The sequence below is a fragment of the Pseudochaenichthys georgianus genome, chromosome 7 (genome assembly GCF_902827115.2).
Source record: "Pseudochaenichthys georgianus chromosome 7, fPseGeo1.2, whole genome shotgun sequence".
Lineage (NCBI taxonomy): Eukaryota > Metazoa > Chordata > Actinopteri > Perciformes > Channichthyidae > Pseudochaenichthys > Pseudochaenichthys georgianus.
Genome location: NC_047509.1, coordinates 26,370,742 through 26,383,667, shown reverse-complemented (window position 1 = coordinate 26,383,667; position 12,926 = coordinate 26,370,742). Strand labels below are relative to the sequence as shown.

At 40.4% G+C, this 12,926-nt stretch overlaps 1 protein-coding gene across 2 annotated transcripts; it reads right to left on the bottom strand.

Moving 5' to 3' along the window:
* Nucleotides 1-1,163: 1,163 nt before the first annotated feature.
* LOC117449269 (vesicle-associated membrane protein-associated protein B/C-like) lies at nt 1,164-10,301 on the bottom strand. Of its 2 annotated transcripts, none has more exons than XM_034086832.2 (6): nt 9,957-10,301; nt 8,520-8,672; nt 7,088-7,191; nt 6,004-6,084; nt 5,511-5,642; nt 1,164-3,142 (listed from the first exon to the last, which is right to left on the bottom strand). In XM_034086832.2, exons 1-6 carry the CDS (start codon nt 10,012-10,014, stop codon nt 2,972-2,974), a joined length of 699 nt encoding a protein of 232 aa, XP_033942723.1. In that variant the 5' UTR covers nt 10,015-10,301; the 3' UTR covers nt 1,164-2,971. The 2 variants fall into 2 exon arrangements, with proteins under 2 accessions (XP_033942723.1, XP_033942722.1); XM_034086831.2 differs by having other exon boundaries at nt 5,511-5,693; nt 9,957-10,299.
* Nucleotides 10,302-12,926: the final 2,625 nt, after the last annotated feature.

Genomic DNA, 12,926 nt, shown 5'->3' with positions numbered 1-12,926 from the left:
GTCCTCCGCTCGCATCTCCTGTGGGCGGGACTAAGTCTCGAGGAGGGGAGTCGAGGAGGGGAAATTTGAGTATTGAGAAGCCTCTCTTGCGTCCCTCCATGCTTCCCTGGTGGGAGGGACTAATCGCAGGGAAACGACGCAAGTGAGGGACGCAAGGAATCCATTTAACCGAAGTGAGAAGGACCCTAAGGCATGCATACCAATAGGCTAATACACTACAGAGATGATTGTGTTCCTGTATCAGCATACTTATATGCAAACAAATTGCTTATATTCAAGTATATTGGATTCATTTCTCTGCTTATTTTGCCACAATCCTGGTTTAATAAAAACAATACAACTTCAGAACATAGTTATTCATTTTTTCGGATATGTTTTCCAAGCTTAATTTATTTACCATACATGAATAACTTTGCTGAAATGTTATGATCATGTGCGGCCCTCATCATCTCTGACAGTTATATAAGTAGAAGTGCCTTATAGACCTCCACTAAAAATAAAAGTGACTTCACTTAGATATTTGGGCATCCCTGTGCAGAATGATGGTGCAGAGTTAGAACTGGAAGTCTGATATTAAGTTGTTCCCCATCTGCAGGTCACTGAACATTCTTGTTCAATTAATCTTTGCTTTCACTTTTGATTTATATTCAGAACATACAAGCAGGATATGTGACATAACTAGTTTGATAGTTTTGTTATCATACACAAAGTAATTATACAGTTGGTTGTCATGTAGCAGAGAGACCAAATAAAGAGCAGTGAACTGTATGGAGCAGATTCCATTATGTCCTGTCTTTTACTCACTATATGGCTCAAACTCAAAATTCCCATATCATGTTCTTTGGACCAGGTCGACACATCTTTGGAACCCCAACATTAAAAAGGAGTCTCTAAGGAGGCTTCTTATTATGATTTTAATAAACACCATCCAGAGCCCATACATTATATTTCACTTGTTGACTAATCTTCATGTGTTATATTAAGGAATAAATATAAAGCATTTCAAAATATGTTTTCTTTCAGTACTTCCCCACTTAATATGGTCTTTTAGGACGATTAATAAGTGTCTCTTGCCGTTTAACTATCAAACTGATTTTGCCTCCACATCTTTCTCCAAACCTAATTAAGAAAAAACAGAGTCAACTTTTCACAGAAGCAGACAGTTGGGGGTTCATGTATTTTAATTCATTATGATGCTACATGATCAATGGTGGTTGTTTAATAATTTCCTTCCTTTACTACAGCATGTTAATAACTTTGCCAGTTATCTTTTTAAGTATTTTTATGTACATACAAAAGAGTATCCAATTACCGTGTGATTACATTGTTGTGTGACTGTATCTTTGCAAGTGTGGTCTGAAGCGCTGATGCCTTTTTGTTCTATTTAATGTAGTGTGTATTCACAGGTCAGTCCTCCTCCACTCCCCGAGCTCCCTCAGGCAACGAAAAACACAGATATTTACTCTTTTCAACAACCTGCTTAGATGGTCATGTGACAGCCAAGATAATACAGCTGTGTTGTCTCAGTGATATCACCACCACCAGAACCCGACACAAAACAAAAACCGAAAGGAAACAAAACACACACACACACACACTGATAAACCAGACTCAAGATGGTCCCTTTTGAGAAGACAGTATTTTTTTTGTTTCGCCAATATAACTTCAACACTCAAATAATAATAATAATCATAATAAATCCAGGTCATTTCATGCAGACTGCAGAGTGGACACTCTAATATAGTGCATGTGAATATTATAAACAAAGCATCGTGGCTACATGATAATAGAAGAAAAGAAAAAAGCAAACAACTGCCATTATACACTAGAGGACGCAAATACAATACTCCATGGGCAAAATCAAACAAGGTGGCCAAAGCTATCGTTACATACTGTATGTTATATGTTGAAAATATCCAGAATGGTTTTGCATGACAAATGTTCTGCTTTAAGAAGGGGGAGTTTTTGTTGTTTTGGTCTAGTGCCGTCTCTCAACCTGAGGAAGGAATTATCTAGCGTTTAGAAGGTCTTGAAGTACATTTAAAGTGTTTGTTTAACTAGATCACCATGCAGCATATATTATGTATTATACTTTTCATTTGACCAGTTAATAATGAAATGAACAAAGTATTGATTTATTGGATTTTTAACAATTTTCTATATGTCATATCAGCGACAAATACGATGAAGTTGTATGTCGACTTTTCAACAAAGACCCCCATGTTTCTGTTGTAAGCAGGTTATCTGTGCAGGTGAGATATTTGTTTAAGCCACCCCTCTTCCTCCGTTCTAAAACAGCGCGTGATTTCACCATTTACTCACATTAAAACATCCACACGCAGTCAAAATCAAGAAGAAACACATGCACACGGCTTCTACTGGCTCACATTTTTACCGCATACTGTTTAGAAGACATTACATTGAGTTTGAATCTAGAAAAAAAGTATTTCACTGATCATGTGTGTTCACCTCTCCTTGCAGATTATCAGTAATAGGTGGAAGAGAGATTATCAGAAGAGGAGTGTTAGATCTTTCTTAGAGATAAAGTGAGGAACGTGAAGACTTAAGAATCAACGATTAAAAAACGTTAGACATTCAGCCAGCGTGAAGCCACTTCCACACACCTAACTGTTACCTGTGCAAGTAGCGGAAGATCATTTAGGAAGGAGGGATGGACGGAAAGAACAGATCAGAGGTGATTATTTTTGACCAAAAAAAAGAAAAAAGGCAAGACCTGTGACAAAAACGCTCGCACTCATGTTTTACCATGGGATCGCCTTCCCTAGTACTCTTTTTTTACACTTTAAATGATTTTCTATCCAGACAACAAACCATTATGATATTGCCTTTTATGTTTTATGAAAAGAAAGAGAAACCAACATAAACCCATAAGACATCCCCGTTGCCGTCATTGACACGCGTCGTCCCGACACGCCGTCCCTCTGTCGCTGCGCTCCGTCTGTCTGAGTCTCTACAGGGCCAGCTTGCCAATGATGACTCCGATGACAAAGAAGAGCACGCAGAACGCCAGGACGCGGGCGCCGAGGCCTTCGTCCCTCATGGTCGAGGTCGCCATCCCGGAGGAGGAAGAGTGGGGAGCGCCCATTGAGGTCACCTTTCTCTTCCGCAGCCCGTCGTCCTCCTGAATGGAGAGAGAGAGAGCGGAGTCAGAGAGAGGAAGAGAGGAGTCAAGTGAGCACGAAACCACTCGGATACAGACTGTTGATGCAAGCAGCCAGCAGGTACACATTCCGCTGCGATTATTTGAAATGCTCTTATCAGACTGAATTCTCACTGAGAGAAGAGCACAGGAAGGAGCAAAGCACTTTTTAATCTATAATATTTGGTAGCTGAATAGACATGTGTGTTTGTATACTTATCTGAATCCTCTTTTTATGCGAGTGTAAAGTAGGGATGCATACCGGTTCCCGGTATTACCGAAATACCGGTTACTGGCGGCTACGGTATACCGTACGAAAATCAGATGCGGTTTTCGATACCTTTTTTTTTTTAAACAACAAAAAAAGAAAAAGTATATCAAGTTAGGCGTAATATCCTTAAACTCACGCCCAAACCGCCAGCAGCTAACTATGCAGCATGAAAGTATCACGATATGTATCGGTCGAGTATCGGTATCGTTCAGTGGCATCGGTATCGTAAAAAAAGTCAACGATATGCATCCCTAGTGTAAAGTATAAAGTCACCTGTTTGGAGGTTGTGTTTGGTTGGTTGATTTACTTCTATTTGAGTGCGGATATTAAAAACCCTGACATGCGCATCACTACTTGATGGCCTTTTATAAAATAAGAAAGCTTTTTAATGTATGTTTTTATTCATTTAGGCTAAGTACTTTGTCGTACTTAGTTCATGAGAATTTATTTCATCATTTTCATTCAAATTAAGCAGCTGACGTCACTTCTTCTTCTTCTTCTGCTGCTTTGGGTTTACTGGCAGGCCGCAAACAACTTCACGGAGTATACTGCCACCCGAAGTCCCCGGCCGGAAGTCCCCGGAGTTGGGGACTGAAGCCTTCCGAGTAAACGGCCAAAACACTGACACCTCCTCATCTCCACCGCTCCCATGTTTTCTTTTGTGTTGCCATAAGTTAGTCTCTCTCCGTTGGTGCGCTGGGCTAATGCAAGCAAATAAAATGGCGGCTTCACAAAACTTTTTGGAGTTTTACGGGGCGTGGTTTGAAATCCGCCCAGCCAATCAGAAATGGGAACCTTTTTCTCCCATGAAAGTACCTGCTCTCTAGCAGGGACTGAAAAGGGGGTGGAAAGGTTCTCATGAACTAAGTTCTAGTTCCGGATTTTTTTGGTGTGAACGCACATTTTCGGCAATATATCTAAACTGGAAAAAGTATTCCGGTGTGAAAGCGCCTAATGCACTCAGCTTGCTTTGGCCCGTTTAATTAATCTAGAGATACGTTTTTCCACCCATCGATTGGTTGAAGGCTGGTCTTCAGTTGACCAAAGACCAAGAGGAGAGGAGTGTCATGATACAAAAATGTAGAAGAATATCAAGAAATGATGATGATCGAACCACATGATTTTTGAATCACAAATTACGTCTCATTTGTTGGTTTATAATTTTCAAATTAAGTTTACAGTCATTTGGTGAATTTTTAAACAGCCAATAGCAGCCCTCCCTACAAAGAGTTGGCAGCAACACTGGTAGGTAGAGCAGAGAGGACTAACGCTCTGACAAATGCAAGCTAAGATTATTGATTTTTTATAAAATCATTTCGAGGCCCCACCCCTAAAAGCTTTAACATTATTCCTGGCACTAGAGCTGAATGTGTTATAGGTAGGGATGCTCCGATCGCCAATTTTGGGGCCGATCGCCGTAATCAGTATCGGCCGATACCGATCCGATTGAGTGGGAAGATTTAAACATCACTTTAAATCTTCCATTTAAAGTGATGTTTAAAACTCAGTTAATGGGGCTCATTCACTAGAGCTTCCACAAACAACAATCAACTTAATTATTACATTCAAATGATGTACATTATTCAAGTTTACATTCACTGTCTCTCACCGGTCTGGTGGGCGGAGCTGCAGGATTTCTGCTTCACACACGTTGCATACCGCTATTTTACTGTCTTTTTCGGACACCTTAAAATAATGCCAGACCGGTGAAGCCACTTTGGCGAGCTTGTTTTGCCGCACACAGAGAAAAGTGTCATGTATTTTACGTCATGCGATCGGCTCTCGCGATCTGCATGTTTAGAGAGCACAGATCGATCGGTAGGGAGTGAGTATCGGCCGATCTCGATCGGAGCATCCCTAGTTATTGGTCTTAAAAATATCAGAAACCTAAATACACATTTATGATATTTTGAAAGTATTTGAATAATAATAATAATTCATATGATGATTGGAATGATTTGAAAGCAACTAGTTCAGTGTCATACAATGCAAGTCTACAATATAAATGCTGTGTGTGTGTTGGAGGAAATTTTGAAAGAAACGGCAGAGGGATTGCCTCTTCCGTTTACTGCACCTCACCCTGATCTGTTTGTTTTCTTCCCGTAGCCTCAGCACCTCCATCTGCAGCCGCTTGCACTCCTCCATGATCTTCTTCCCCTCCCCGTCATCCAGAGAGGTGCTGGAGGACTTGGGCAGCGAGGAGAGCTCAGTCTTAACAGAGGAGGTAGAGGAAGACACAGTTTTGTTGCTTTCACTCTCATGCTGTGGAGAGAGTGAGGGTGGGGGGCGAGAGGTGGGACGGGGATGAAGAGACATGCAGAGACGTGGAAGGAAGTGAGATGACAATTCAAATCAATCAAACATGTTATGAGTGATACAGTGTGTATGTGATGGGTAGACTGAGAAAGAAAATAAACACTAAGAAAACATGCAATGAGAATGTTTCAATCAAATCTTATTTTTAAACATCTACTCTGCATTTATTTAAATATATTCGAAAGTCATGAGGCATCGTGAGAAAATGTGACTTTTGTGCAATGATTGAATGCTAACATCAAAGAGATAGACTTACAGTTTTGTCATTTTCTAGCGGCATCTCAAATGCACATCTCAACTTTGAATCCATCAGCTCCTCAGGCTTCGCCTCCTTCCACTGTGGGCGAGAACATCGAGACACACAGGAACTTAGTACAGGGAAACTACATACAAGGGTTCTTTAACCTCAGATCAGTTCATTCCGTTAAGTCATTACTTTGCAGGAAATAATCTAAACCAGGGGTGTCACTTTTCTTTGTTCATGGCCCCAAAAAAGCCCAATTTACTTTTAAAAAGGTTGGACCTGAGAAGCCATTGCATAATAACCTAAAAAAAGCAAAACCTCCCCTTGTTTACCTTTGTAATTCATTCCTTAACAGTCCATTTTTATAACAGCTGATGATCAGCCTAATACTTTTAACTGATGTCTCCGCTATGACTAAACACAGCTGTTTCCTCAAACCGTGGACAACTATTTATCTTTTCTGTCCCTAGTTTGTCCTTGCAATTTGTTATATTTTTCCGCCATGATGTGTCTGATAGTGGCACCAAATATTATCTTTGAGCCCCACAAGGTGCTCTGAAGCAAACCAGCTTTTCATTTACCTCTGTCAAGAAATATAAAACGGTCTTTTTTCAAGTAAGGCGTCCATTTATATCCTTTTGGAGAAATACATTTGTACTCTTTTATAAACAGTGGCCTTGCCATGTTAGCAAAAGGGATCTCTAATAGCATATTCAGCTATGGGCCTGCTACTGTTACAGCAAGAACCACAATGGCCAATAGGAATAGCTGTGCATTTTATTTAAAAACTAGAATAAAGGACTTTGACACTGGAATGACTTTGGGATTCCCACACTTCTCCAAGTCACTAAGTGGCCTTGCTTGGACCCTTTGGATGGCTGGTTCTGGCAATTTCAAAACTATTTCTGTGCAATGGGACGGACAGATCTAAACTGCATTATTCAAGAGTTCAGCTGCAAGGGGTTTATGTTTCTAAAAATAAAAAACATGCCAAAAACGCGCTTCATCAAGAGCCACTCAGGATCAACACACGTGAAGGGAATAAATCAATATACATCAACAATAATATAATCCTATCTTATGCTCTGGTACTCACAACTCCTTCCATGTCAGTCATGTCGTATGGAGCCAGCATGGACTGCACCATGAACTTGTGTTTACTCTTCTCATTGGGGTCGTAGTCAAACGGCTGCAGCATAACTGTTGACCAAACAGAAAGAGGATAGAGAGAGCAGGAATATTAGGGAAAGTGTTACTTCCTGTATTGGCCCGAAACAACTATTGTGTAACCTGCAACTGAAAAGGCGTCAATCAGGTTTATGATGTGGGTCACACTGTGACCTGCCTGGATAATAACTGACTTAGCCACTGAGCAGTACAATGATTGTGCTCGTAATGAATGTCAGGAATCCAGTTTATCTGTTAGATGTAATTGACAACAAAGAAGATGATACAGGTGCGGGACTGTTTTCAATCAAACAGGTATTTCACAAAGAAAGCCGTGAACAAATTGAACTACTTAAACCATATGTTAGAGATTTTATGTATTACATATGTTTTGGGCTTCAATTTGGACAAGCATTAATTGGACAATATCAATACAACATTATTTTGGGTTCACTACAAATAAAAATGCTATATATATATATATATATATATATATATAGCTATATATATATATATATATATATATATATATATATATATATAGCTATATATATATATATATATATATAGCTATATATATATATATATATATATATATAGCTATATATATATATATATATATATATCTATATATATATAGCTATATATATATAGCATTTTTATTTGTAGTGAACCCAAAATAATGTTGTATTGATATTGTCCAATTAATGCTTTTCCAAATTGAAGCCCAAATATATATATATATATATATATATATATATATATATATATATATCGATTATAGGTGTGACTACTTTTTTGAAGTGATGATATTTCTTCAATTTGACAATGCAACATGTTTATATTGTTCCCTATTCTTCTTTTTTCTTAAATCATTATGACCAGGAAAGAAAATTGCAGGCATTGTATTGTATTTTACCCATCACCTGCAAAGAATATTCAGATATTCCTCCAGATAATTGCTCAACAATGATTCTAACCCCAAGAGGCTGACAGATGTATCGGTGCAACGAATGGTAGAAGATTGATTTTGGTGCTGAAACACAATACATGCCGACTGGTGGCTTGATTTAACTTTAACACAGTTTTCTGCTGGCAATCAGGAAAAATGATACAATTTCCTAAACTTGTTTGTGTTGCTGCCGGGTGAAATTATCAATAAATGCCTCCTCCTGCTCGGCAATTCGATCTACAAAGCAGTGATTTTGTTCTCTGCTAACAAATAACTAGCACTTATTCAGATATATTGTCTGAAAACAACTACAGATAATCACATTATTCTTGATTCTCTAAATGAGATGTGGAAACCATACTGTGGGTTTTGAACTTTGACTGGGAAGATATAAGAAATGCGTACGAACCGGAAACATTGACGGAGTTCTTCGCGTCAATGATGCCACTGTTGGGGCGCACACAGTATCTGCGAGGCGCAGTTGTCTTGACTTTGAAACACACATTTCTCTCTGTGGGGTTGGTGAGCTTCAGAGTAGCAGTGACAACATCTGTAAACGGGCCTGAGGAGGAGAGAGAGAGAGAGAGAGAGACAGAACAGTGACTCAATGGTGTTGGTGAAATTATTAGTTGGGGTGTTTGTTTGGCATTTGTGTGCATGGCTCAGTTTCCTGGGTGAGAATCAAACCTGAGTGATTGATAAAGTACATACACATGTCTTGTCTGTCTGCAAGGGTGAGTGTACGAGTAGTGTTTGTGAGGGACTTGCACATTAAACATTCAAACTGTGGAATGAGCAGCAAAAGCATTTACTGTATTATTCATGCCCCGCCCTCAGACACAACCTGACACTGTCAAAAACGTACTACTATGTTTTCTTGTTGCTTGTGTGGCATTTAGATCACCCTCACAGCATCATTCATCACACCACCTGACCAAGTTTAATGTATTATTCAGCCTCTTTTGAAAACTGAACCTTGTTGTTTTTTTAATTGTTTGCTGGACAAACAACCCCACTGTGCATTCTGTTCAGATACACTGTGCTTCAGTAAGTGAGTGGGCGAATCTTCTCCTGGGATATATTTGCATTCAAAGCTCTGCAATAATCAATCAGTGAACAACCAGCTACTCTTCCTTAGGCCATCACTTGACCCATTTCTCCATCTATATCCCACCCAAAAGGCAATTTCCTCAGCTATTATCCCAAGGCATACCAGCTCAGTCTGTATTTTCACAATCTTTCTGCCTGGATATAGCAAAAGCTGCAAAGGAATTTAGGTTGCACACACAGTAAGTAAAACGGTAAATCTCCAAATCACAGCTTGCTAGCTTAAAACATTGTGAAATAAGCATGGTAATAAGGCTGAGCAATGATATCCTGATCGTAGAAATTGCTAGAATATAGTCACTTCTTGGCAAACCTGTGATCGCAAACACATCGAGATGAAGGAGTATGTCAAGTGTTAGATCACATCACGGTTTTTCAAATGTTGTCAGAGAGTATAAAACAAAGCAAAGGGAGGAAATTAGTGAATTAGAGAAATGGGACGGCGGGCCTGCACTGACGCTGCAATGACAGCTAGCACTAGGTTAGCGGAATGCTACTTAGCTAGCTATTTAGCGTCGTCGCACTCAGTGTCGTTTCACCTGTCATCGCCTTTTTTCTGTCCACAAACAATGTTCACTACAGCCAGCTATAACCCGTCTTATTTAACAGCAAAAACAACAATTAACGAACCTCTAGCCACCGTTAACTGCTTAATGCTGAAATCGATACAGTAGCTATCATTAACGGCTTCCCTGTTAGCTACCTAGCCCCCCGGCCCTGCCCTCTAGCTCGGCATTACCTCTGAATTTCAGTTCGTGTTGTGGCTCCAGCACCAGCACTTGTTCTGTTCTGGCCATGTCCCAGAGCTTCTTCCTGTCGTGACGGCGACGACAACGAGGTTTTACCGCAGGTAGCCCGAGGAGGGGAAGCAGCTGGCTCCCAAACAAACAAGCCGGCCGTCCACGGTCTATCTACGGGAGGGAAGGAGGAGCAGGATGATTACAAATGCACCACCACTCGGACTGACTGGCTGGCTGGCTGACTGAGTGCCACCGACAGCTGCTGGAGGCTAACGAGCTAACCGAGCTAGCAAGCAACGGAGAGAGGAAGGAGGACACGTCACGCGAGGGGTCGGGCTGCTGCCAGATGTCACGTGGTTACTTGGCCGTTGCAAAAACAAACGTTCGCACCTTGGATAAATTCAAAACATGAATATTAGCATTTAAATATAAACATGTATACATAACCGGGGGCCGCAATACATTCCGACTGAGATTGTGTTTTTATTTAATTTTGGAAAACAATTGTTGTTGTCGTTAGCCTCATATGAGATATATTGTTGTCTAAATTCTATACGGTCATCACATAACATATTTTAAATGTGTCTTACACATAGACTGTATATATAAACATTAAACGTCTTACATTATTTTTGTTATCAATCCAATCCTTTTCAGTTAGGCATTTTCAAACATGGTGGTCTATATGCTGTTCTGAAGTATTAACCCTAAATGGGAAAATTGCTTAAAGAGCCTGTGACACGGTTTTCTCCCATCATCCAAACCCATCAATTTGAGTACATATTGTCCCCTTGAAAACCGTTACTGAACTGATTTTGGATATTTGTACTTTGATAACCATTAATCTGCCTTCAATGTTGACAATTTTCTGGATCTTCTCGCGGATTCTTCAAGTCCCGCCAAATGATGGGTGACGTCATTGCGGGCACAGTGCTCCAGCTGCACCATCCAGGATCCCAGCATCTGCATGTAAACCTTTATATATATACAGTCAGATGTAAACGCACGATGGTGCACACAGCAGCAAGCTCAGACAGCGATGACAGGTTAATGTTGAACGTGTCTGAGAGCTCATATGAGGCTGAAGGATCGGTTTATGTTGTATCTGTTAGAAGTTTAGGAATGAGGTGCGTCAATATGGGCGATCATATGGTCATGTAGCCAGTGGTGGACTGGGACTAAAAATCATCCCGGGACTCTCGACCGGCCCACTTCGGTACCGCTAGTAAATTGTCAACGGGGGGAGCGGGGGATGTAAAATACAAATATAATGTATAATGTCTGTGTCTTTGACATTAGCGCTGCTCGCCACCTGTGCCCTGTACTACGAAGCCAGTTGAACAGACCCTGGATATGTTTGAGTAACAAACAAACTAACAACAAACTAACAAACGAGATCTCGCTAAGCGGTCCTACGACGCTGGTTATCAACTCGGTAAATCAAGCCAGGGTTTCTCTCTCCAGCTGAGAGCGCGTTCACGTCTAAAACACGAGTGGATCTGACTTTAATTACATTTGTCTCGAGTGTTTCGTCAACATAATGTGTTAAATAATACTTCTGCATCCAGTCTGTGACACTGTGAGTGTTGCACGGCCAGATGAGGCTGGAGAAGCTGACTCAGATAAGGAAATATATGATATATTATGATATTATATGATCGATGATCTGATTGATGATGTAATATGAATGATAAGTGCGACACGTCGACGTCTTCTCTGCATACGGCAGTTTAAACTGTATTTTCTTTATCCTGTAATATGACTTGAGAGATTTAAACTCCGCACACTGAGTTGATCTCTTTTCTATAGACGCCAGAGGCGGGCAGCGTCAGGTAAAAGAAGTTATTTAGCCTTCTCAAACCTGAGCCTCACGCGCCGCCTATGGGGGATGTGCTAGTTACTTATCCGACCGGCCCACTTCGGTACCGACCCATCGGGATTCGTCCCGATGGCCAGTCCGCCACTGCACCCAGCCCACGTAAACTGTCAACGGGGGGAGCCTCGCTGCGGGGAAACGGTGGACCTAGTGTCCCGATCGGAGTGGGAATAATAATAATAATCCGTGCATTGTATCCATTAATTTCCCCAACATTGTGGTAAAAAACCACACGTTTAATCCACGTTGGTGTACTACAACTACAAAAAGCATCGGTTTGTTTTCTCATCAGTAAATGCAGACCGGCTCAAACAAACGATTTTTAATCATCATCCTCACTCATCATTTAATGTATCATATGTTCGCCGAATTGACATGAAAGCACTAATAAATGTAGTTTCATCCACTTGAGTTTATAACCACAAAAATAATCGATTTGTTTTTATATCACATCCGACGGGAGGAAATTCAGCAGCTCTCACTCCCGATTTTTAATCCTAATGTAATCATCATCTTCACCACGATCATTTATGTTTATGTCGCCGAATTGACATGAAAGCACTGACAAATATGAATATACTGTAGTCAACTTCATTAAAACGTTATTAACGTGCCTAAACTCAGTAATTCACCATTTCTACGCATGACACAACACACTTTGTCCGTGTTTGGCTCTCGAAGCGTTCCCGCATTGACGTCACTTCCGGCTTCCCCCAAAACTTCAAAATGAGTGAAGGAATTTCCCCGCGATGTTCGAAATTATTGATATTTAACGAAACGGTATCGCTTTTTCTTTTTTAAACTGACGGTTCGAGATTACTAGTAGCCCAATATTTAATTGCACAACATTTGTTGGGATGGTGTCACAGGCTCTTTAAGACTTTGATTAATTTGTTGAATGCTGAGATTTAGGTTAGTGGGTCCAACAAATGCTAGAATTAGCCTACAAAGTATCTACTTTGCATGTTATTTAAACGGTAGTGCCCCAAATCCACCAAAAATGTAAGCAGAACATGATCTTAATGTTTCTTAATAGCAGCCAAGGCCTTGCTATGGACATTTACAATACCATGAAAGCTCCTTTTATGTTTTA